This window comes from Salmo trutta, chromosome 16 (genome assembly GCF_901001165.1).
Source record: "Salmo trutta chromosome 16, fSalTru1.1, whole genome shotgun sequence".
Taxonomy (NCBI): Eukaryota; Metazoa; Chordata; class Actinopteri; order Salmoniformes; family Salmonidae; genus Salmo; species Salmo trutta.
Genome location: NC_042972.1, coordinates 48,618,333 through 48,642,788, shown reverse-complemented (window position 1 = coordinate 48,642,788; position 24,456 = coordinate 48,618,333). Strand labels below are relative to the sequence as shown.

The following is a 24,456-nucleotide window of genomic DNA, read 5'->3' as shown; positions in this document are numbered from 1 at the left end:
CATGGTGTGGTAACAGCTTGTGTCGCAGTTCGGTAGGGGCCACTGGGCAGAATATTTTCATTTTCTTCTCTCCAGGTGCACACTAGAGACGTTAGAGATCACCAAGATTGATAACAAAGCCCTCTTGGGGGTCCTAGATGGAGAGCATTTTTGTTACATGAGCTTTTGACTCCACCTGGCCAACATTTACTCATGTATGTGAATATCCTTATTTGGCATTAGGCTGAGACAACCTTTTTAAAAAGGATAGAACAGTGACAAGAGAGAAAATCTATGAGATGATGCATTTTTGCTGATATTACTCATCTTTCATATCCATAGCTTGGATATTTCTACTCTCAGGGTCGAAATTGGGACTCATGCATGTGCACTTTTAATATATGAAGAATATCAAAACAAGTGTTAAATGAAGACCCAGACTTTATTTTTAGGGCACCCTCAAGAGTAATACCCTGGCTGGCTGGTTTGGTTCTATTATGTTCACCAAAATACAGACGCTTTATTTGATGAAGCCTCAGAGAGCTCATTCAGTCATTAATCCCAGATTTGACTAAAATGTAATTATGACTGGTGGAAAACAGCTATAATTACATGGACAGATCAAAGGGCAGTGTCAGCCGTAGTGGGTTATCTCAGTCCATGGGAGTTTGTGTCTGGGAATCTTGTTTTTTCGTGGGGAAGAGGACAACTATTGTGTCCATCATAAAGAAATAACCTTTAACTGGTAAATACTTACACTAATAGTTTAATCAAATACTTCCCAATATATCCTGATCATTAATGCACTAAATCAATAGACGACAGCAAAGGAAATGCATTCAATGAAGGCTGACATCGTGTATGTAGGCCTACAGTTACGGTAGTCCTTTTATTTTGGAAATTAAGACCATGTGGAGACCGCAGAGCACTGAAACAGACGTCTGCAATCTAATGATCCCAGTCTTTGGGTTGTCCGGAACCAAAAGAGAAGCAGTCTAACTGCCTGAAAAAAAATCAGTCAGTCCAAGCATTACTCATTCTCTGTGACTGGAAAATGGGGGCAATCAGAGAGGGGAGTGTTTGTGAGATAATTTCCTGTCATTTTTTTTTTCTCTCCCTTTCGTATGCCTACCACCTCAACTTGTTTCCATGGATACTGGACCTCTTCCAGAAATGTCCTGCTGGTCCCTTGTAGTCGGTTGCTTGAAACAGGTAGAAGTTCACTTAGAAAGAGTGAGTTCGAGCAAAAACTGAAGAGAGAGAAATATCCTACATCTGTATGCTGTTCACGGTTGTATCATCTTTACGGTTTGCAGGAGAAGGTCTCAGAATCATGGGCAGTATTCCATTTTACACTGACACAGTAAGAGTATTTTCCTCACAGTTGCTACACGACTTAGAAAGCTATGATGGAACATTATTTTGACTTATGAACGGATGCGGTGCAACAGAGAGTCTCTATAACTGGCTGGACCAGGCAGAGAGAATAGAGTCTTTGTGCTCAAGAAGTTAATCTTTCGTTTTAGAATGACAGGCAAGCGTGAGTCGTTTGGCCATCAGGCATCCCCTCCACCATCACAAACAAAGAACTTTCAACGTCAAGAGTTTTCTGCTCATGATTGTCCCCCCAAAAAATCTGAATAAACACAAGACAGTGTTACTCACAATCAATCACACCTGACAAACAGGGAGACAAAAGACCTGATCCATGGAATGTAAGTGCTTGAGGGGAGAGCAGAGCGGGGGGGTATCAAAGAGCAGAGGTCAGGATTAGGAGGGGCAAGGGTCCCCATAATTAGAAGAATTGTCGGTGGCTAACTGGGCTCTATTCTTCTGAACAGTGGTGTCTTGCACGCTCTGAATGGCTTTCTCGGGGTTCCAGGCAGATCCAATAAAGAAGCAGGACAACATATAAGTTGACTGCTACACAGTGACAGAACCTCTGAAGAGTTCCTAGACAGTGGATGTGACAGCGGGGGAGCTCAGTCTTTGCTATCACTGCCAACAGGGGTGTTGGTCATGTACACTTTCATAAGTACATGCAACAATGAAAACACCTATGATTGCTATCGTACCTTCACCACTGTAATTGGTCTTGCATGATGTATTCTCTGTATCCTTACAGACTGTGAACTTACAAAGCCACATGGCTGGCTACCTCCTGGAATGTGGCCCCTTGGCCCCAACCCGGAGGTGTCCGGCTCATTTTAAGGCGACAGGAACATTGAAGCATGTAATCATCGATTTAATCTCTCGTTTTGTCAAATTAGCATTAAAGGAGAGAGGACTGAAATGAAAAGGACAGGTACTGGGTGGAAAGGTTTGCAAAATGGATGCCACATTTTATTTCTGCTATTACCAAAATATTGGAGTTTGTGAAGCGACTGAAAAGGGACAGAGTGTAAAGGAGAGAGGAAAAAGTACTGGATGGATGAGCAATTGGAGAAAAAAAAAGCATTCTACTTCAACCCGATAGGCCAACCTGTTGAGCGCCATTTTAAAAATTCTTATTGTACTCCATTCTTGGTGTTATCTCCTGCTTTCCCAAGTGCAAACATCTGTGGCAGGTAGAAAGAATAGCCTATAGATAAGGTGAGCTCTATAGAGAGATTGTGGTAGAGAAAAAGGTTAACGGCAGCCCACCCCAATGGCAGAGTGGAAGTAAGGAGAACAGGGAATGACTCCACGTGCCCTGTGTTTGTACATTACCACCTTATTCCATCTCAAGCCCCACCCACACTCCTGCCTTGCCAGGAAAGTGGAAATTTCCAGTACTTCAGTTTCTCCAACTCCCCTCTTGGTTTCCCGCCTTCATTCTACCGGTTCCTTACTGCGACTATTGGTCTGTGTAATGCCTGCCCAGAGGCATCTCATTGGTGGACCCCTCCTCCCTACTCTTTTCCTCCGAACCTACATTCATAAGTCACGCCTTGAGTGTTTTTTTGTTATGTAACAAAACAACACGAAACCCCTTATCCACATCGAAGGGACAGCAGTGGAGGTGGAAGGTTTTAAGTTCCTTGACATACACATCACAGACAAATGGAACTTATTTAAATGTATTTTACCTTTATTTAACCAGGTAGGCCGGTTGAGAACAAGTTCTCATTTACAACTGCGACCTGGCCAAGATAAAGCAAAGCAGTGAGACACAAACAACAACACAGAGTTACACATGGAATAAACAAACGTACAGTCAATAACGCAATAGAAAAAGAAAGTCTATATACAGTGTGTGCAAATGGCGTGAGGAGTTAAGGCAATAAATAGGCCATAGTAGCAAAGTAATTACAATTTAGAGAATTAACACTGGAGTTATAGATGTGCAAGTAGAAATACTGGTGTGCAAAAGAGCAAAAAGTAAATAAAAACAATATGGGGATGAGGTAGGTAGATTGGATGGGCTATTTACAGATGGGCTGTGTACAGCTGCAGCGATTGGTAAGCTGCTCAGATAGCTGATGCTTAAAGTTAGTGAGGGAGATATAAGTCTCCAATAGTCCACAAGTCTCAAATGGTCCACTCACACAGACAGTGTGGTGAAGGCACAACAGTGCCTCTTCAAACTCAGGAGGCTGAAGAAATTTGGCTTGTCACCCAAAACCCTGACAAACTTTTACAGGTGCACAATTGAGAGCATCCTGTCGAGCTGTATCACAGCCTGGTACGGCAACTGCACCACACGCAACCGCAAGGCTCTCCAGAGGTGGTGAGGTCTGCACAATGCATCACCGGGGGCAAACTACCTGCCCTCCATGACACCTACAGCACCCGATGTCACAGGAAGGCCAAAAATATAATCAAAGCTGGGACAGAGAGACTGAAAAACAGCTTCTATCTCAAGGCCATCAGACTGCTAAACAGCAACTAACTCAGAGAGGCTGCTGCCTACATTGAGACCCAATCACTGGCCACTTTAATAAATGGATCACTAGTCACTTTAAACAATGCCACTTTAAATAATGGCACTTTTTACATATCTTACATAACTCATATCACTTGTATTTTATACCATCTGTTGCACCTTGCCTATGCCGCTCGGCCATCGCTCATCCATATACTTACATGTACATATTATCATTCACCCCTTTAGATTTGTGTGTATTAGGTAGTTGTTGGTAAATTGTTAGATTACCTGTTAGATATTACTGCACTGTCGGAACTAGAAGCACAAGCATTTCACTACACTCGCATTAACATCTGCTAACCATGTGTATGTGACAAAGTGCGATTTGATTTTTGCTCTTAAATGTAGTATTCTTTTATTTTTCTCTGAACAGATTTGACCACACACACACACTTAATAAATAGAGTTGGACTAGGTGCAAAACGCCATTACCCGCGGGGTCAGTCAGCATCGCTGTTGAACTTAGAATCAGTGGCTAATGGCTCAATAACGGTGGCTCTGACCAATGATGAGGCAGGGCTGTTGTGGGATCACAGAAGAGATGATACGTTTACATTTCCTTCTCCAGAAGATCAGACATTTTGCCTCCAATTTATACTGAATAAAAATGTAAATGCAACATGCTACAATTTCTAAGATTTTACTGAGTTATAGTTCACATAAGGAAATCAGTCAATTGAAATAAATGAATTAGTCCCTAATCTATGGATTTCACATGACTGGGAATATAAACGTCCCCTTTTCAGGACCCTGTCTTTCAAAGATAATTCGTAAAAATCCAAATAACTTCACAGATCATCATTGTAAAGGATTTAAACACTGTTTCCCATGCTTGTTCAATGAACCATGAAACAATTAATGAACATGCACTTGTGGAACGGTCGTTAAGACACTAACAGCTTACAGACGGTAGGCAATTAAGGTCACAGTTATGAAAACTTAGGACACTAAAGAGGCCTTTCTACTGACTCTGAAAAACACCAAAGGAAAGATGCCCAGGGTCCCTGCTCATCTGCGTGAACGTGCCTTAGTCATGCTGCAAGGAGGCATGAGGACTGCAGATGTGGCTAGGGCAATAAATTGCAATGTCCGCACCGTGAGACGCCTAAGACAGCGCTACAGGGAGACAGGACGGACAGCTGGATGGCAACAACAACTGCCCTTGGTGGAAGAGTGGGGTAACATCTCACAGCAAGAACTGGCAAATCTGGTGCAGTCTATGAGGAGATGCACTGCAGAACTTAATGCAGCTGGTGTGGCCACACATTATTCAATTTCTGTTAGTCACATGTCTGTGGAACTTGTTCAGTTTATATCTCAGTTGTTGAATCTTGTTATGTTCATACAAATATTTACACGTTAAGTTTGCTGAAAATAAACACAGTTGACAGTGAGAGGACGTTTCTTTTTTTGCTGAGTTTAGATATCTGTTGGTCACAGATACCTTAAAAATAAAAGGTAGGGGCGTGGATCAGAAAACCAGTCAGTATTTGGTGTGACCACCATTTACCTCATGCAGATCTCCTTCACAATGTTGGTCAGGCTGTTGATTGTGGCCTATGCGAAGTTGCTGGATATTGGCGGGAACTGGAACACGCTGTTGTACAAGTCGACCCAGAGCATCCCAAACATGCTCAAAGGACGACATGTCTGGTGAGTATGCAGGCCATGGAAGAATTGGGACATTTTCAGCTTCTGTGTACAGATCCTTGTGACTGCCACGCCTGCTCCCTCCCTCCAGCACTCAACGTCGCCTGTCTACTAGCCACCGGGCCTGGCAACCCACATTGTGCACACCTGGCAACCATTATTGCGCACACCTGCTCCCATCGTTAAGCACACCTGGACTTCATCCCCACCTTGATTATGCTCCCTTCTTATAGCCCTCACCAACTTCAGTAATCAGGCCGTATTAGTTCTGTGTTCATGTCAGACACGTCTCTTGTTTTGTAATGCTCTAGGGGGATTATTATAAAACTAATCATCTGTACCTGCTTCCTGACTCTGTCTTCATTAAAAAGTGACATGGGGCCGTGCATTATCATGCTGAAACATGAGGCGATGGCAGAGGATGAATGGCATGACAATGTATCGCTGTGTATTTAAATTGCCATTGATAAAATGCAATTGTGTCGTCTGTAGCTTATGCCTGCCCATACCATAACCCCACCATGGGGCACTCTGTTCACAACGTTGACATCAGCAAACCGCTCGCCCACACGACGCCATACACGTGGTCTGCAGTTGTGAGGTATGTTGGACGTACTGACATTTTTTTTTAAATGATGTTGATGGCTTATGGTAGAGAAATTAACATTAAATTCTCTGGCAACAGCTCTTGTGGACATTCCTGCAGTCAACATGCCAATTGCACACTCCCTTAACTTGAGACATCTGTGGCATTGTGTTGTGTGACAAAACTGCACATTTTAGAGTGGCCTTTTATTGTCCCCAGCACAAAGTGCATCTGTGATCATGCTGTTTAATCAGCTTCTTAATATGTCACACCTGTCAGGTGGATGGATTATCTTGGCATAAGCAAAATTCTCACGAACAGGGATGTAAACTAATTTGTGCACAACATTTGAGAGAAATAAGCCTTTTGTGCATATGGAACATTTCTGGGATCTTTTATTTCAGCTCATGAAACATTGGACCAACACTTTACATGTTGCGTTTGTATTTTTGTTCTGTGTAGATTGAACACCAATGAGATGGTGTCCAAATTGAAATGTCTGTCTAATTCAAAAGAGCTATCCTTTGATGTAATAGGTAAATGATGGTTGGTAATACAGATATGATCTTCCTTTTAGTCACAACCACAACAGTTGAATTGTGGGGTGGCTACTGGCTAGATCTTTATCTGGGGGTTTATAAGGCTACTTCCTCATCACCAAGGTAGCGAGAGACTGCCATTCTGTGTATTCTCAAACATTGGTGGAGCTGTAGTTAAAGATACGTCATAGATAAGCGAACATTGATTGAGAAATGATGGCGTACCAATCGGAGGCAATGAGACAGAGAAACCGAGGGAGGCGTATCCATGGGTTAATGTTAGGGCACACTGACCTCAGCCCCATAATGAAACACCAACAAAGAACCATCTGCACAGCCACCAGAGACCAGAGACGAGGAGGGACACTTTGGGGATAGGGTGGGGGAGGGACTGATAGGAGCCTAGAGACTAAGGAAGGACAGAGAATGAACCAGGGCTGGCCGAGAGATGTTTGTATTTATTATGGATCCCCATTAGCTGCTGCCAAGGCAGAAGCTACTCTTCCTGGGGTATTGCAAAATGAAGGCAGTTATATAAAAAAACATGACAATACATTTCACAGCAGATTTCACAACACATGAAGTGTGTGCCCATTACTCTACTGCTACATATCTACAACACAAAATCCATGTGTACATGTGTGTATAGTGTGTATGTTATTATGTGTGTGTGTGTATGCAATGTGTGCCTATACGGTGGATTTTTATCTGTTTTTAAATCTTTCTACTGCTTGCAGTTACTTGATGTGGAATAGAGTTCCACGTAGTCATGGCTGTATGTAGTACTATGTGCCTCCCATAGTCTGTTCTGGACTTGGGGACTGTGAAGAGACCTCTGGTGGCATGTCTTGTGGGGTATGCATGGGTGTCTGACCTGTGTGCTAGTAGTTTAAACAGACAGCTCTGAGTATTCAACATTTCAATACCAATTGTAATTTTCCTAAGTCCCTCTTTGTGGCACCTGACCACACGACTGAACAGTAGTCCAGGTGTGACAAAACTATGGCCTGTAGGACTTTCCTTGTTGATAGTGCTGTTTTAAGAAGGCAGAGTAGCGTTTTATTATGGACAGACGTCCCTCATCTTAGCTACTGTTGTATGTTTTGACCAAGCAGTTTAGTCTCCTCGACTTGCTCAATTTCCACATTATTCATTACACAATTTAGTTGAGGTTTAGGGTTTAGTGAATGATTTGTCCCAAATACAATACTTTTAGTTTTTTGAAATATTTAGGGCAAACTTATTCAAGTGGAATGAAAGTACAAGGAGGAATAAGAGAATGTTTTGGACCTGTAATAACAGGGAATACGGAGCCCTCATACAAAGCAGTGGTCTCCAGTGCACATGGTGAAATAAAGTTGAGGCTCAGGGGAATTCAGTGGTGTATATTTAAAAACAAAGACTTTTACTCAAGTAGTATTTTACTGGGTGACTTTCACTTTTACTTGAGTCATTTTCTATTAAGGTATCTTTACTTTTACTCAAGTATGACAGTTGGGTACTTTTTCCACCAGTGGGGGATATACATGGCTCCTCAGACTCACAAACTAGAACCCCCTTAGCAGCCTGTGAAATGGAGGGCAGCTGTAATTATTCATGAGCAAACTTCCTGTAAATGGCAGAATGACGCCAAGTCAACTGAAACTCAGAAGGCTGATCAAGACTAATGTTTAACCTAGCCCAGGGCCTGTTCTGTTTCCAGCAGACTCTGTCATCTCAACATTTCACATTTACCACAAACTGAGGGGTTTTAAGTCCACACCAGAACACAAGTATTTCACATGCATGTCCTCTCATAGAAGGGAAAACCACTATGAACAAGAGCATAATAACATTGCTTGCTTTTTAATTTAGAACTACTGAAAAGGGATGACTATCATGATTTCAATGCAAGTGTACTCACAATAGTGGCACTGCTGACAATGATACAACGTTGTATAATCATGTTAAAACGGACATCTGTGTGAATCACACAGTCAATAACAAAATATCTACAGGTAAAGGAGCTAGATTACTTAGCATCCGCTGCCCGGTAGCCTGTCTTTCTTGCCCAGCGGTAAGCAAAAGTAAACTGCTAGTGTTTACATTTACATTTTAGTCATTTAGCAGACACTCTTATCCAGAGCGACTTACAGTAATGAATACATTTCATTTCATGCATTTTTTTGTACTGTGTTGACTCTTAGTGTTGGACTGCCTTTATGTCAAGTATAGGGCTAGGCACAAAATTCACCCCCCAAAAAATACACAAAGCCTGGAAAACTGACCCTTTAAAGTGAGAATAAAACCTAAAACAGAACATGAATAAAATGGTATCTGAAGGTAAAGGTTCAATCAACAGATTTGAAAAATAACAGTACAACCTGATTGGTGGGAGACTCTTGGTCGGCTGGTTGCCTAGCAACACATATTGGTGGGTGAATTGGAGGGGAATGGGGGAGGGCTCTGGGCTCTTCAGTAATGTTCCAGAGCAGCAGGCAGACTAGGGAAATACCTGGCACAATTCCCAAGTAGACAATTTGAAAAGGAAAGAGAGAGAAAAGGGAATAGGGTGAGTGTCTTAACGTACCAGTGATTATATTTCTGGTTGTGTGAAGGGAGGTGATTTATCTGAGCAATAAAATCCACTGCACTCTCTTGTACTTAGAAGCTGATAACATGCTATATAAAAAGTGAATCCTACCAGGTGAGAGGGAAAATATGTAGTATATACACTTATCTAAATGTTTTTGGAAAGGATTGACGAATTTCATGCAAGTATTACGTAAAGAAATGAAGTGCAGTTTTGACTAGACCTACAGTGACGAGAGCCAAAAGAGAGAGTGAAGGCAAAAAGACAGGAAAAAAATAATTCAAAACAGGACATTGACTGTAACTTCTGATAAGGGCATAGAGGAGGTGAGATAGAAAGGGCAAAAATGAACAGGAAACAGGCCAGTTTGGAAAGCTCAGATAAGAGAGCGAGAGAGACAGAGTGTGTTTGTGTAGATGCAGGTCTGGCAAGTGTGGGTGTAAAATGTCTCTCAGCAAGTTTCCACTAGCTGCTCTTATGCCTTGTCTGAGACTAATCGCAATATTTCATGTGAAGCAAAATAGGGATAAGAATAGACGACAAAAAGGGTAGTGGGGCAGAAGGTGGAGAAGTGAATGGAAAGAGCATGGGAGTAATAAGAGAAGGAAAATGGGGAGGAAATAGGAAAGTGAGGGAGACAGTGAAAAGAGGAGAGAGTAGGGAGAGCAGTGGTGGCCTGCTGGTAGGCAGGGCTTAGAGAGTAGGAGGTGGGCCTTGGGACTGGGCTGGGGACTGGCTGGTGCAGGCGGTCTCCAAGGCCGATGTGGAGCCTTTGTCAGGAGGAAGAAATTAGGTTCTGTTGTGATTAAAGGGAAGGTTTCTATGGCAATGCAGCGAGCTGTGCGCACAGAGAATTTACTTGGGCGTGGAGGGGGCTCAGTAGGAGTCGAATTTCAAAGCAAACATCCTCCTCCATATCATCTCTCTTGCCCTGCCTCTTTCTCATATTTCCTTTTTTTATCTTTGATTTTTTTTTTCTTCATAGTTACACAGTGAAATTTCAGAGTGGATTAGTCACAGTCTCCCTTCTTTACAAACTGCTGTCAAATCTCCCCGTATAGGGAAAGATACAGTCAGGTCCAAAATTATTAGCACCCTGTATAAAGATGAACAAAAATAATACAAATACTGAGCTATATTGTATGCAATTTTTTTGGGAAAATTATTTTTATACTGATGTGTGTTTGGGGTTATTGGAACACAGTATAATTGGTACTTGGGGTTATTGTCTTGCTGAAGATCCACTTGCGGCCAAATTTCAGCCTCCTTTTAGAGGCATCCTGGTTTGTGGCTACCAACATATTTTGTAGTAGCCCTTTTCTGTATATGCATATTTTTTGAACCGCAAAACCCACCACTGATGTGCATGGCCAAAGAGCTCTATTTTAATGTCATCTGACCATAGCACCGGTTCCAATCCAAGTGCCAATGCCGTTTAGCAAACTCCTGGAGTTTACATTTGTGGAATGACATGAAAATAGAGCTCTTTGGCCACACACACTAGTGGTGGGTTTTGCTATGAAAGAAATATGCAGAAAAGAACCTCATACCTCTTTGTAAAATATGGTGGTGGATCTTTGATGTTATGGGGCCATTTTGCTTTCACTGGTCCTGGGGGCCTTTAAGGTCAACGGCATCATGAACTTTACCTAGCGCCAGAACATTTTTAGACAACCTGGTTGCCTCTGCCGGGAGGCTGAAACTTTGACGCAAGTGAATCTTACAGCAAGACAATAAGCCACAACTGAAAATCCACAAAGTAATTTGTAATTGATCACAAAATCAACATTTTGCAACTGCCATCTCAGTCTTCAGACTTGAACCCCATTGAAAACCTCTGGTCTGAATTGAAGAGGGCAAGGATCTGGAAAGACTCTTCATTGAGGAATATAATTACATTTTTGTACCGCAATCACATTTTATATATAGTCCCCTATCTGCCTGAATAGGCATAAAACAATATCCTACAAATATTCATGATCAAACTTTTAGATATGAAAAGGAAATGAAAATTCCCTTGATACCAGTAACTGACAAGCAGGAAACAGACTGGAAGGATAGAGGTAGGAACCACCTAACACACATTGTCATTCAAAATCATTCAAACTCCTTCATCACATATTAAAGCCTTTATCGAAGCTCTTTAACAATGCGGATTGTTCTTTGTGGCTATCAATCTATGCAGTGAACCTACAATGAGTGGAACGGCAATGATCTGCTACCCTCTTGTGTTCAGTTGTCAGAGAGCAGGACAGCAGGGGGGTCTTGACAACAGACTTGAATAGGCAAAGCCGGATGGCCTGTGACACATCAAAAAAACAGCTGGCTGCCAGACTGAGAGAAGTCTCCTAACCTGATTAGTTCAAGCTAAACAAATCACACTTTGTTGAAACAGACCATGATGATGCAGCACCATGGTTGTGGACTACAGGAAAAGGAGGACCGAGCACACCCCCATTCTTATCGACAGGGCTGTAGTGGAACAGGTTGAGAGCTTTAAGTTCCTTAGTGTCTACATCACCAACAAACTATCTTGGTCCAAACATACCAAGACAGTCGTGAAGAGGGCATGACAAAGCCTATTCTCCCTCAGGAGGCTGAAAAGATTTGGCATGGGTCCTCAGATCCTCAAAGTTCTACAGCTGCACCATCGAGAGCATCCTGACTGGTTGCATTACTGCCTAGTATGGTAACTGCTCGACCTCCGACTGCAAAGCACTACAGAGTAGATGTCGACCGATTAATCGGAATGGCCGATTAATTAGGGCCGATTTCAAGTTTTCATAACAATCGGAAATCTGTATTTTTGGACGGCGATTTAAAAACAATTTTTTTAGACCTTTATTTAACTAGGCAAGTCAGTTAGGAACACATTCTTATTTTCAATGATGGCCTAGGAACGGTGGGTTAACTGCCTTGTTCAGGGACAGAACGACAGATTTTTACCTTGTCAGCTCAGGGATTCAATCTTGCAACCTTACGGTTAACTAGTCCAACGCTCTAACCACCTGCTTTACATTGCACTCCACGAGGAGCCTGCCTGTTACGCGAATGCAGTAAGAAGCCAAGGTAAGTTGCTAGCTAGTATTAAACTTATCTTATAAAAAACAATCAATCAATCATAATCACTAGTTAACTACACATGGTTGATGATATCACTAGTTTATCTAGCCCGTCCTGCGTTGCATATAATCGCTTAGGTACACGTTGCTCCAACCATAAACATCAATGCCTTTCTTAAAATCAATACACAAGTATATATTTTAAACCTGCATATTTAGTTAATATTGCCTGCTAACATGAATTTCTTTTAACTAGGGAAAATGTGTCACTTCTCTTGCAAACAGAGTCAGGGTATATGCAGCAGTTTGGGCCGCCTGGCTCGTTGCGAACTGTGAAGACTATTTCTTCCTAACAAAGACAGCCGACTTCGCCAAACGGGGGATGATTTAACAAATGCGCATTTGCGAAAAAAGCACAATCGTTGCACGACTGTACCTAACCATAAACATCAATGCCTTTCTTAAAATCAATACACAGAAGTAAATATTTTTAAACCTGCATATTTAGCTAAAAGAAATCCAGGTTAGCAGGCAATATTAACCAGGTGAAATTGTGTCATTTTGCGTTCATTGCACGCAGTCAGGGTATATGCAACAGTTTGGGCCGCCTGGCTCGTTGCGAACTAATTTGCCAGAATTTTACGTAATTATGACATAACATTGAAGGTTGTGCAATGTAACAGGAATAACGTTTTGTTTGAGATTATAGTTTCCGGATTCGACCATATTAATGACATAAGGCTCGTATTTCTGTGTGTTATTATGTTATAATTAAGTCTATGATTTGATAGAGCAGTCTGACTGAGCAATGGTAGGCAGCAGCAATCTCGTAAGCATTCATTCAAACAGCACTTTCGTGAGTTTTGCCAGCAGCCCTTCGCAATGCATTGCGCTGTTTATGACTTCAAGCCTATCAACTCTCAAGATTAGGCTGGTGTAACCGATATGAAATGGCTAGCTAGTTAGCCAGGTGCGCGCTAATAGCGTTTCAAAAACGTCACTCGCTCGGAGACTTAGAGTAGATGTTCCCTTTGCTCTGCATGGGTAACGCTGCTTCGAGGGTGGCTGTTGTCGATGTGTTCCTGGTTCGAGCCCAGGTAGGAGCGAGGAGAGGGCCGGAAGCTATACAGTTACACTGGCAATACTAAAGTGCCTATAAGAACATCCAATAGTCAAAGGTATATGAAATATTAATCGTATAGAGAGAAATAGTCCTATAATTCCTATAATAACTACAACCTAAACCATCTTACCTGGGAATATTGAAGACTCATGTTAAAAGGAACCACCAGCTTTCATATGTTCTGAGCAAGGAACTTAAACGTTAGCTTTCTTACATGGCACATAATGCACTTTTACTTTCTTCTCCAACACTTTGTTTTTGCATTATTTAAACCAAATTGAACATGTTTCATTATTTATTTGAGGCTAAATTGATTTTATTGACGTATTATATTAAGTTAAAATAAGTGTTCATTCAGTATTGTTGTAATTGTCATTATTACAAATAAATACTTTTTTTTTTAAATCAGCCGATTAATCTGTATTTTTTTGGGGGGTCCTCCAATAATCGGTATCGGCATTGAAAAATAATAATCGGTCAACCTCTAATACAGAGGGTAGTGTGTACAGCCCGGTACATCACTGTGGCCAAGCTTTCTGCCATCCAGGACCTCTATACCAGGCGGCGTCAGAGGAAGGCTCTAAAAATTGTCAAAGACTCTAGCCACCCAAGTCATAGACTGTTCTCTCTGCTACCGCATGGCAAGCGGTACCAGAGCGCCAAGTCTAGGTCCAAAAGGCTTCTTAACAGCTTCTACCCCCAAGCCATAACACTCCTGAATAGCTATTTGCATTGTCCCCCACCCACTATTTTACGCTGCGGCTACTCTCTGTTTATCATTTATGCACAGTGACTAACTCTACCTACATGTACATTTTACCTCAATTACCTTGACTAACCTGTGCCCCCACACATTGACTCTGTACCTGTACCCACTGTATATAGCCTCGCTACTGTTATTTTACAGCTGCTTTTGAATTATTTTTGACTTATCTATTTTTTACTTAACACTTATTTTTCTTAAAACTGCATTGTTGGTTAAGGGCTCGTAAGTAAGCATTTCACTGAAAGGTCTACACCTGTTATTTGTCACATGCACCGAATACATTTTATTTAATTTGATCATAAAAAAAAGAGTGTTATAGAAGTGCAAGTAATACTATCTATCATACATTAAATCAGAACTGAAACGGAGACTTGTGGTTGAAATTCAGGTGATAATAGTTTATGACAAAAGCAGCTATTCTCCCTAGGCCGAGGTCCTTCACCTGGCGGGTAGCTATGGCTGTGTCTGTGTGCCGCTCCTCTCAAGCCACTAGGGGACGCCGGTGGCAGTTAGATGAGTTTGCCGTCTTTCTCCTCGCTCCTGCATAACGCAATGATGCCTCCTCCAGCAGGACCTATGGAATATTATTGCTTATAGCGGGTATACAGTAATTGAGAGGGTTCATGTTGACAGTACAGTATGTTTGAACGGTTTGATCTTCATCGACAGTCTTAGTAGTCCGGTGAAGGGAATGAAAATCAAAGACTGCAAAGTATCATAACCGAAAATGATATTGTTTGAAGGGTATGATTCTCTGATGTAGTTCTCCCTGGGAGAGAGGCCACTCTTCCTCGTCAGTAAGAGGAGACTCCTCTGTGTTATAGTCATCCCTGAGGAACACAATCACACACACAGGGTACATGTAGAAACACACAAGCTAAAAACCAAAACACAAAAGTACCAACCCAGTGACTGGAGGCTGTATGATGATATTCCGTCTGGTGACGTCTGGGTTCTAACCCAGCAGAAAAATCAGGACAGGTCTTCTGGTTCATACTCCTTATCAATATCCTTTGAGAACAAACAAAGAGAGGGTTACATTGCACAATGTGACGTGTGTGTACATAGACTGACAGTAGACTAGTCCTGATCTTTATGCTGAAAGATGAACGAAGCAAAGTACAGTGAGATGAAAACCTGCTTCAGAACACTCAGGACCTCAGACTGGGGGCGAAGGTTCACCTTCCAACAGGACAACAACCCTAAGCACACAGCCAAGACAACGCAGAAGTCTCTGAACGTCCTTGAGTGGCCCAGCCAGAGCCTAGACTTGAACCCGATCAAACATCTCTGGAGAGACCTGAAAATAGCTGTGCGGCAATGCTCTCCATCCAACCGTGAGAGGATCTGCAGTGAAGAATGGGAGAAACTCCCCAAATATAGGTGTGCCAAGCTTGTAGCGTCATACTGAATAAGACTCGATGCTGTATCGCTGCCAAAGGTGCTTCAACAAACTACTGAGTAAAGGGTCTGAATACTTATGTAAATATATGTCTAAAAAAACTGTTTTAGCTTTGTCATTATGGGGTATTGTGTGTAGATTGATGAAGGGGGAAAAAAACGTTTTAATACATTTAGAATAAGGCTGTAACGTAACAAAATGTGAATAAAGTCAAGGGGTCTGAATACTTTCTGAAGGCAGCGTGTCTTACTATACTTTAGGACTTCTTGGGGACCAACAATTTCCATTGAAAAATCCTTCCCTAACCTTAATTTGAACCCTAACTCCTAAGCCGAAAATAGCCTTTCTCAGTGTGGATGGCAAAATGGCCTCACTTCTCTGAATTTTCGTTGGTTTGCTATTCTTGTGAGGACTTCTGGTACTCACAAGTATAGTAAAACCTACAGATGCCCATCTGCTGAGTGTGCATATGGACTCCTACCATGGCTGTGCTGTATTGTGTGTTGCAGGGAGCTGGCAGAATCACTTGAGAGCTGCCATGGCTGGCTGGCAGATAAGGACAGTCAGAGCAACATTCCAACATCACATCCACAGACATTACACCTACACAGTTAGAGCTGAACTCAATGGGAGAGAACTCACATGTGAAGATTTGCTTCAGTACCTGAAGATTCTTTGTGACCAAAAACTTCACAAAACAATAGATATTTTGGAAAAGGTGTATTATCAATACAATAAGCATTAAAAATAACAAATGTTTCAAACTACCAATGCAGTTTCAGTGCAATTTCAGAATATACATATTTTTTCAGCAGGGCAAGTCACATCAGTATAAACACAGCAAATGCCTGTTAATAAATACATACATTAAAATTAATAAATAAAAGCACGCTACTGAAATTAATCATATTCAAGGGAGATTTCTATTTTTTTTTAAAAATTGGTCACTGTTTTGATGGTCTTCGATTATCTCCCTATTGTCCTATGCTATAGGAAGCTCTCAGGTGATACCTTCACTAAGGTAAAACTTCAAAACAAAAATCAGCCTCCAAACGTAACACTCAAATGCAAGTGAAATGTAAAATAAACAGAAAAATAAAAAACGACAGTACACTACAAAGCATTGCTTTTGTGAATGAAAATGAAACAAAAGGAACATGTAAGTGGAAAGAGATTGTCTGTGGGATTGAGATAATTGGCTAATCATTTTGTTAATCATGTCATAAGATGTGATCCACTAAACCAGAGCTTAGAACATCATTTAAAACGGTCCAATGCAGCAGCTTTCATCTCAATATGGACTCACTTCTGGGTAACAATCAAGTACCTTGATGTGATAGTTTATTAAAATGGTCAAAAATAAACAAAAATAGCTTTTTAGCAAAGAGCAATTTCTCAAGCAAGAATTTTGCTAAGACTGTCGGAGTGGTCTGAGTGGGGAGGGGAAACGGAAAACTAGTTGTTATTGGCCGAGAGGTTTGGAACTCTTTCTTATTGGTCCATTAACCAATTCACTGCCTGGTGGTGATACCAGGCACATCAAAACTCCATCCCACCAAAACAGGCTGAAACTTCAGGTGGTCTTTTCAAACAGCTCTTACACTAAAAGGGCATTATCATCATATTCACAATTTCACAGTATTATTCCAACCTCAGTGTGGAAACATAAAACAATCACATTTTTGACTGCGCTGGGCCTTGGTGACTGCCATTTCAGGTATTTGGTGTGCATGTCTACCTTTCGTACTGCTCGTTACGACCCCAAAATAATTTCCCATGTAAACTTCAACATATCCTTTTAACACAGGCATAGCTTGTCTGCTTGAACTGGGAGGTATATTAACGCTAATTTAAGATATGTCACTCATTGCGACAGTACTTGCTGGGCACCGATGCATCAAAACAAAGCTAGCGAACATATTTTAGTTCCAGTGAGAGGGTGAGCATGACCTCCTGCGATGACAGTCAGCCCACAGTTCTCCACAGAATACAAATCCGATCCAAGGCCATTAGAATACAAGTCGAGAAGGTTGGCTGAAGCAAAAGCTTCAGCAGCAATAGAAAGTTCTGCTCGACACACGCACTCCTTTATATAAGTGATCTATACTCAAATGTACAGTATACTCATAGTGCTCTGACAAGCACACAACCGTTCAAGTGTTCAATCATACAGGGTTAGGATAGCAACTCTCTCACTGTTTTTGCTGCAATATTGTTACTATGTCAACAATGTAGTGAGTGGACATCAACTTTCCTTTTCACGATCATGTATTTTCTGTCTGGCTCCGTCGCCAGGTTCGGATGACATGTGCGTAATTAGGCTTAATCTGTTTTCCTAGAGCATCTTCAGTCCCACCACAGAGGCGCCCTAGAACCAAACTCGTATCTATAGTCTATGTTCTAGTACCATCTGTTGATCACACTAGCCCTCCTCATGAAAGAGTGACAAGATAAACTGGCAAATACTCAATGTAAACAATGTCAGATTCTGAAACCGAAACACAACATCATTGTGATTGTTCAAGGACCAACACAGGACTGACACAAATCTAAAACACAGCATACAATGTTCAATCCAGTGTCCCAATGGCAATAGGCAACCCAAAGGGTATAAAACAACCATGTGAAATGTTGAGACCATCCATCCATCCATCCGGCTGTCTGTCCGTCGGTGAATCAGAAAGATGAGTTTGTTTGATTGGGGGTTCAGTTGTGAGTTTGAGGAGAGAGGGCAGTTCCGACAGTCCAGTTCTACCATTGGTTTCGCCCAAAGAGAGAGAGAAAGATCGGACCGTGAGAGGAGAGTGTGTTTCTAACGGACAGATGTTGGGAAGGGGGATGTGGTCACAGGGTAAGCCCCCCTTTCCTCTTTCGCTCACTGCTTCTTCTCCGTCTGTTTCTGGGGGTTCTGGTAGGTCACAGGGTAACGTCTTGCTCCTCCATCTCTCATCCCTCTCTACCTGATACACTCCTCCTCTGATGGACTTTCTGATTCCTCGTTCTCACTGTCCTCTAGCTCAGGAAGGTCTCCCCACAGCAACAAGTTTAAACCTGCAACAAAAGACAAAGTCAACACCAAAGTTGTGTGGCAGACTGTGTGGTGCAGCAGTTTAATTAAGTCTTTCCTCGCCAACTAGCTAAGTCAATCAAAAAATGGCCAAAGCTGAAACAGGCTGGCATCCAGGCGTTGCACAATGACCCCAAGTAATATATTCAACCTCTACATTTTTTTCTGCTGGTGCTTACTGATGTGGTAGAGATAGGAAGAGTACACACACAATACCAAACATTGTGTCAGTCGGTGTTGCATCTTGTCACAAACTATGCATTTAGGGGAAATTCTTCTTTACATTTACTTTAACTAACTCCTTTGGGTTCAGAACCCTCTTGGGATACAGTCTGTATTCTTCATGAGCAGGTACTGTAAGAGGTCAGTGTGCTGGGAGACAGTGGGTGAAAGAAGTTTTAACCTGTAGCATCCAGTCGGTTGAGGGTGGACACAGCATCACTGTTAAACATCCAGAAATGGCCATTGTTACAGGACAGCAAGCAGGGCTTACAGGGAGCGACCACGTGATACCCCACAACATTACCACTGATGAGGGGGAGAGAGGGGAGGCAGAGAGGAGGAAATCGATACAGAGAAACGGGGAGGGGGATATTTATATGTAGAGAGAGAGGGAGGGTGAGAGAGAGAAACAAAAAAACATGTCAGCTTTTTATAGGGAGCACCTGTGAAAGTGCTAACTATCAGTAGGCAGTAGGTGTCTATTTACCCAATGCGTTTCTGTGAACAACAAAGCACCGGAGAAACAAAAGGGGCCTGACAAAAGCCTTCCTGTACCCACCAAACTGCTGGCTGAACAACTTTCCTACTGAAGCACAACACATGGACATTTGCACACATTTACATTGTTATTTGTCAATATAAATATGAATTAAACAACACCCCCACTGCAGTGTTTGCGCTGTTATTTTATAAACATAAAGCACATAGGATTATATGGCGATGCAAACAGGTTAGAGTGACGTGAGCAGGCAAACCTGTGATTACAGTAACGTTAAATACATACCATTTCAGGCAGGCGATATCTCTCAGTTTGCATCTGCAGCTTTCTGTAGAGTAGCAGCTGGCCACAAAGTCAACAGTTCTAGACGAGGAGGTGGGGGGGTGGGTGGGGGGGGTTATTGGGATTGTTAGAAAGAACAAAGGGGCACCATCTCATTCTAGCCATAGAGTGCGATAATGGATAAGACTAATGTCGATTTATAAAGTATTCACTATATCTCACAGTAATCACAAACACTCAACATATGAACAAAAACAACTGACCGATGAGAGACCCCCCCCCCCTCCCATAGTAAACATAATATTAGCTCATTAGTCACAACTCCATCCACACATTCAGTGATCATGTCATTACAATAGTGGCGGTATTGCTTACCTGTTGGGAGGTATGTCCGTAGAAAACAGCTCAATTTCTGTGTCTGCAAGAAGTACTGCCTTCATTCCTCTTGTGCAGAGTAGACTCTCACAGTATACACAATTCACTTGAGTGACACATTTGTTTTTGAAGTTGGAGGTAGACATGCTCTCTAAATACTGTTCTGCTAGCCCCAGAATCCGTGTCCAGAGGAAATGTGTCAAAACAGATCGATCAATGTAGCAATGGTAGCTCCTCTGAAGCGAACGTTACCAAAAAATTAAAATGTATAGCTAACTGTTACCTAAGTTAGCTAGCTAAACACTATTGTTACTGGATAACTTATTAGGTAACTTAGCTAGCAACAACTAGCTGGAGGTCGTTAGCAGCAGATTGGTTATAAAACATACGCCACAAATCAGATGGCGTAACGTTGTCATATAGCTACCGTTAACGTTTCCACGTCTATATTGGAGGTGTGAATAATTAGCGAACTAGATAGCTACCGACTCTTGTTGATGGCAAGCTAGCTACGTTAACTACTTGTCAACACAAAGTCGCAAGATAGCTATCGTTAGCTACGTCAGTTAAAGTAACGAGTGACCACAATAACACAGCATCCGATGTTCAAAATAGCTAATGGTCTGTTGCCATTTCAACTTATCTTCGAAGTGCTCTTCCCATATGAAACAATCTCCTGAATCTTTGTTCAGTTACGTCGTTGCATTCACAGATTCAGTCAAATGTTGTAGTAGTAGCCAGCCAGTTTCACTGTTGTGTTGATTGTTTATAACTTCCTGTTAGCTACCGATACTTCCTGAAACATTTTTTAAACGGCTTTAGGTCGAATTTCGATTGGCTCTCGAGGACAATAATGACTATTCCATTGGGTAATAATCGTATGTCACGCCTACCTAGGTAATCTTGACAGTCGATTTAAAGGATGTTATGCCATTCATAATCAATTCAGCCAATGGAAAGATGCAAAATCTCATATGTTTCGATGAAGAGGCGGGGTTATTTTTGAGAATTGGTGAAGAAAGCACCAAATAAATCTTCACGAGGGACTTCAATTAAATGGTAAAGCTCGTATTCTCATGGAAATCGACATACGAGGTAAAATCAATGTGGTGCATGTATAAGATTTGCTTTTATCAACTTGCATTGTAAAGCGTGTGCGATGTAGTATGTGTTTATATCACACAAATAGTTAGAAAAGTAACTTTTGCAACTCATAACTTTGATGTATGTAGAAAGACAATGGGTATCTAGCTAGTTAGCAAACGGTATCCCGGAGACTTTACCTTCTTATTATACCTCAGTGGACTTGACTAGGTAGCTCCTTAGCCTACCTCTGGTCCTGAGACTTTTCTATGGCAAAAAAAAAATGCTAAATGCGTTATTCTTATAGCCTGATGTAACCATCCCTATTATTTCCCCTTCACTTATGGATGAGTGAAAAGGAAATAATTGTGAATTTAGCGAACAGGCTGATTCCGCAAGGCTTTCATTCTTATGCCACACATGCTCAAATGGAACAGTTGTATTTCCCTCCACGTATAAAAGCCTTTAGTTTTTCACATTGTTGTAATGTATGTATTTAAATATCCTCCTATTTGTTTTCTACAGCCAAATGCATCTTGCGACAATATTGCAACTTGCGTGATCTGACCGCAGATAGAACAATGAGCTAATTATAAATATATTTGATCTGAATGTCTGTAAAAAAAATATACATGATAGATTTTGACCTCATGCTACAATTCCAGGCTATATTGCAGCCTACTACTCTGCAAGATCCAAAGTTGTGTATATATAATGTTATATATATTATCGTTAATATCATCTGTAGGGCTAAACTTTGATAGCACCTTCTTTAAAGGGGTTTTCGCTCAGCCGCTATAGTTAGTTTAGTAAAACAGCTATAACTCATTGATTGGTTGACATTGTGATATGCCCATGTTTTGCAAGCACCATATGACTCTATTTCACTCAATGAGATAGGCCTAGGCTATATTAACTGTAACGTGTTCTAAGCTACCTATAAACTAATACAAAGTGTAGCTGCTTATATCATTTACAAGCCCATATAAAAAGGTACCCCAGTTTGTTTTTAAGTGTTATTACCCTTTTCTGAGTTTTTGCTTTTCACAACACACCCGAGTTAAACTGTTTTTAGTCAATTATATTGTCAATGTCATGGGCACATTGGACCACATTGAACTGAAATATATTTGGACCTTTATGTTCTCTGGACTCTGCCAGATATGACCCCACCCTAAAACAATCTAATGCATTTCTCTCAGATAATTAGTCAATCACAATTCAAGAGTACAGCTATTATATTGAGTCAGATTCGCCCTATGTGTTATTACAGTGTAGTGTGTAGGCAACTCTAACCGTCACTGTTAAGAACTCCAGTTGGATCTCATCGGACTGCCCTCCCAACCCTGTAAGCCCTACACCCAACCCCCAGACACATGGCAACACCCAGCATCTGGCCTAATCACTGCACTATCAATAAAGTTGCCCATTGTTATAGGTTTGAATGATGCGTAAAGCCCACTATGTTATCCATACATACACAGTATTAAATACTGGGCTAGTGTGATAATGAATATGTATGGACAAGCACTCTGCAGTTTATGTATCAACCAGATAAATGCGATACATGCTTAGTGTGTGGGATTTTTCCCCATGCCTGCGCATTGGCTTCCCATTCCCAGCTCATCCATGTACCCCACTCTGACTCTAGGAGGAAGCGCAGAGAGCCACGGATCCAGGCCATCCTCCGACCGTCGTGGTTACAACCACTCACTGAAGGACGAAACTTTTTGGGAGTCTCCTCATCCGGCCGTGCTGGCTGACTGGTTATTGTTGGTTTAGGGGAATGCATCTCTCCTCTGTTTGCTCTATAAACGGGTTTGGGAACGCATTGAGGAAGGGGTCCACACGAATGGGAATACGGCAGCGCCAAACTCTTACAATGCGGCCAGAGTGAAGGGGGCAGAAGACAATACCATTCCACGGGCTGTGGGGCTGCTCGCTACAATATTTCAGTGGGGTCTGCTTCCAGACGAATTGTTTCAGTTCCATTTTTTTCTCTCTGATTGCTCCTATAACCCATTATTGCGACGAATAGTGCTTTTGATTAGAAGAACAAGCCATGACGTCTACGGCCAAATTCCGAAAGGACAAGGAGATCGTAGCCGAATATGAGACTCAAGCTAAAGGTAATACTTTTCTACCAAGTTTTATATTGTTATAAATGCTGTTCCTTGCGCTCATGTTGGCTATCCAGCCCACAATGCCTTGTCGCATTTATTTTCCGCTTCGTGGATACGTCAACGTGGATCAGTTATTCCTGTCTAAGCCTACCCCAATATCCAAACGAATAGCCTATTCATTTTACAAAGGGTAACAACGTGTGGGTCCTATTTGATGGGTTTAGTAGGCAGATTATTCTTGTTTAATTGTCATCATAGTCTAACCGTGGTGTTAAATCCAAGCGTTCTTTTAACAACATCTTGATAACCTATTTTATCGAGAGTAGCCTACCAAATCATCAGGCCCACAGTTAATAAAAAATACATCTGATAGCCTTATGTCTGAATTACGCGGTGTTAGTGCATCCATATACCGCATTAATAAGACCGTATGAAATGTGTTTTTTGCTCGCCATGGTGATGTTATGTATGTAGCCTACAGATTCCACATGCCTGTGAAACAACGCAGGGCGTTTTCTCTCCCTGCAGGTCTCCCTGCCTTCTGGTGTGGTGCTAGGCATTCAGAACAACGTTAGGAATAGGACAAACTTCTGAATTAAATGGCCCGTCGCCTCACGTGCGAGGGTCTGTCCGAGGGTCACCGAATGTCGCCCGAACCAAGGACACGGGAGCACGGGAGGGTTTTGGCGAGGTTTTGTCACGGGGGAGAGGATGAGAAGGGGTAGTGTTTAGTGGGTTAACTGTTTACTCGCTGATGGTTGATCGATGTTTGTTGTCAAAGGGATCATGGTATTTTCATGGTTAGGAAGTCAGTCATGTTAGATTTATATCTGAGTGGTAATAAGGATTGGAGAGGAAACTGTAGAGTGAGAGAGAGGACAGGAGAGAGAGAAAAGGACAGGATATGATCCTCCTAATGAACAGCACTGCACCCACAGAAGATTAGGTGACCCCCCCCCCCTGTTATGGGACAGAGAAGGAGACAGAGAGGGGGACAGACACCATTTCATCATAAGCTAGTCAGGTTAGCTGCATCCAAACAGTCTGAAAGCGCTCCCCCCTCTCCTTACCTTACCTCTTTCATTCACAACCCCTGCTGTAACTATACCCAAATCCATCCATATAGGAGAAATGATTGGACAGGTTTCCAACAGTGGACGGACGGGAAGAACAGGAGAGAGAAGGAGAAGAAACGTTTGATTAAGTTGGCACGGTGTGT

At 41.9% G+C, this 24,456-nt stretch overlaps 1 protein-coding gene and 1 long non-coding RNA gene across 2 annotated transcripts; one reads left to right on the top strand and one right to left on the bottom strand.

The window, feature by feature from the left end:
- Positions 1–16,291: 16,291 nt before the first annotated feature.
- On the bottom strand, positions 16,292–20,836 carry LOC115150901 (protein FAM72A). Its single transcript, XM_029694713.1, has 4 exons — positions 20,032–20,836; positions 19,660–19,737; positions 19,057–19,181; positions 16,292–18,637 (listed from the first exon to the last, which is right to left on the bottom strand). Exons 1-4 carry the CDS (start codon positions 20,175–20,177, stop codon positions 18,543–18,545), a joined length of 444 nt encoding a protein of 147 aa, XP_029550573.1. The 5' UTR covers positions 20,178–20,836; the 3' UTR covers positions 16,292–18,542.
- Positions 20,837–20,954: 118 nt separating this feature from the next.
- LOC115150902 (uncharacterized) lies at positions 20,955–24,121 on the top strand. Its single transcript, XR_003867173.1, has 2 exons — positions 20,955–21,126; positions 22,766–24,121. It is a non-coding gene; the product is annotated as an uncharacterized LOC115150902 (long non-coding RNA).
- Positions 24,122–24,456: the final 335 nt, after the last annotated feature.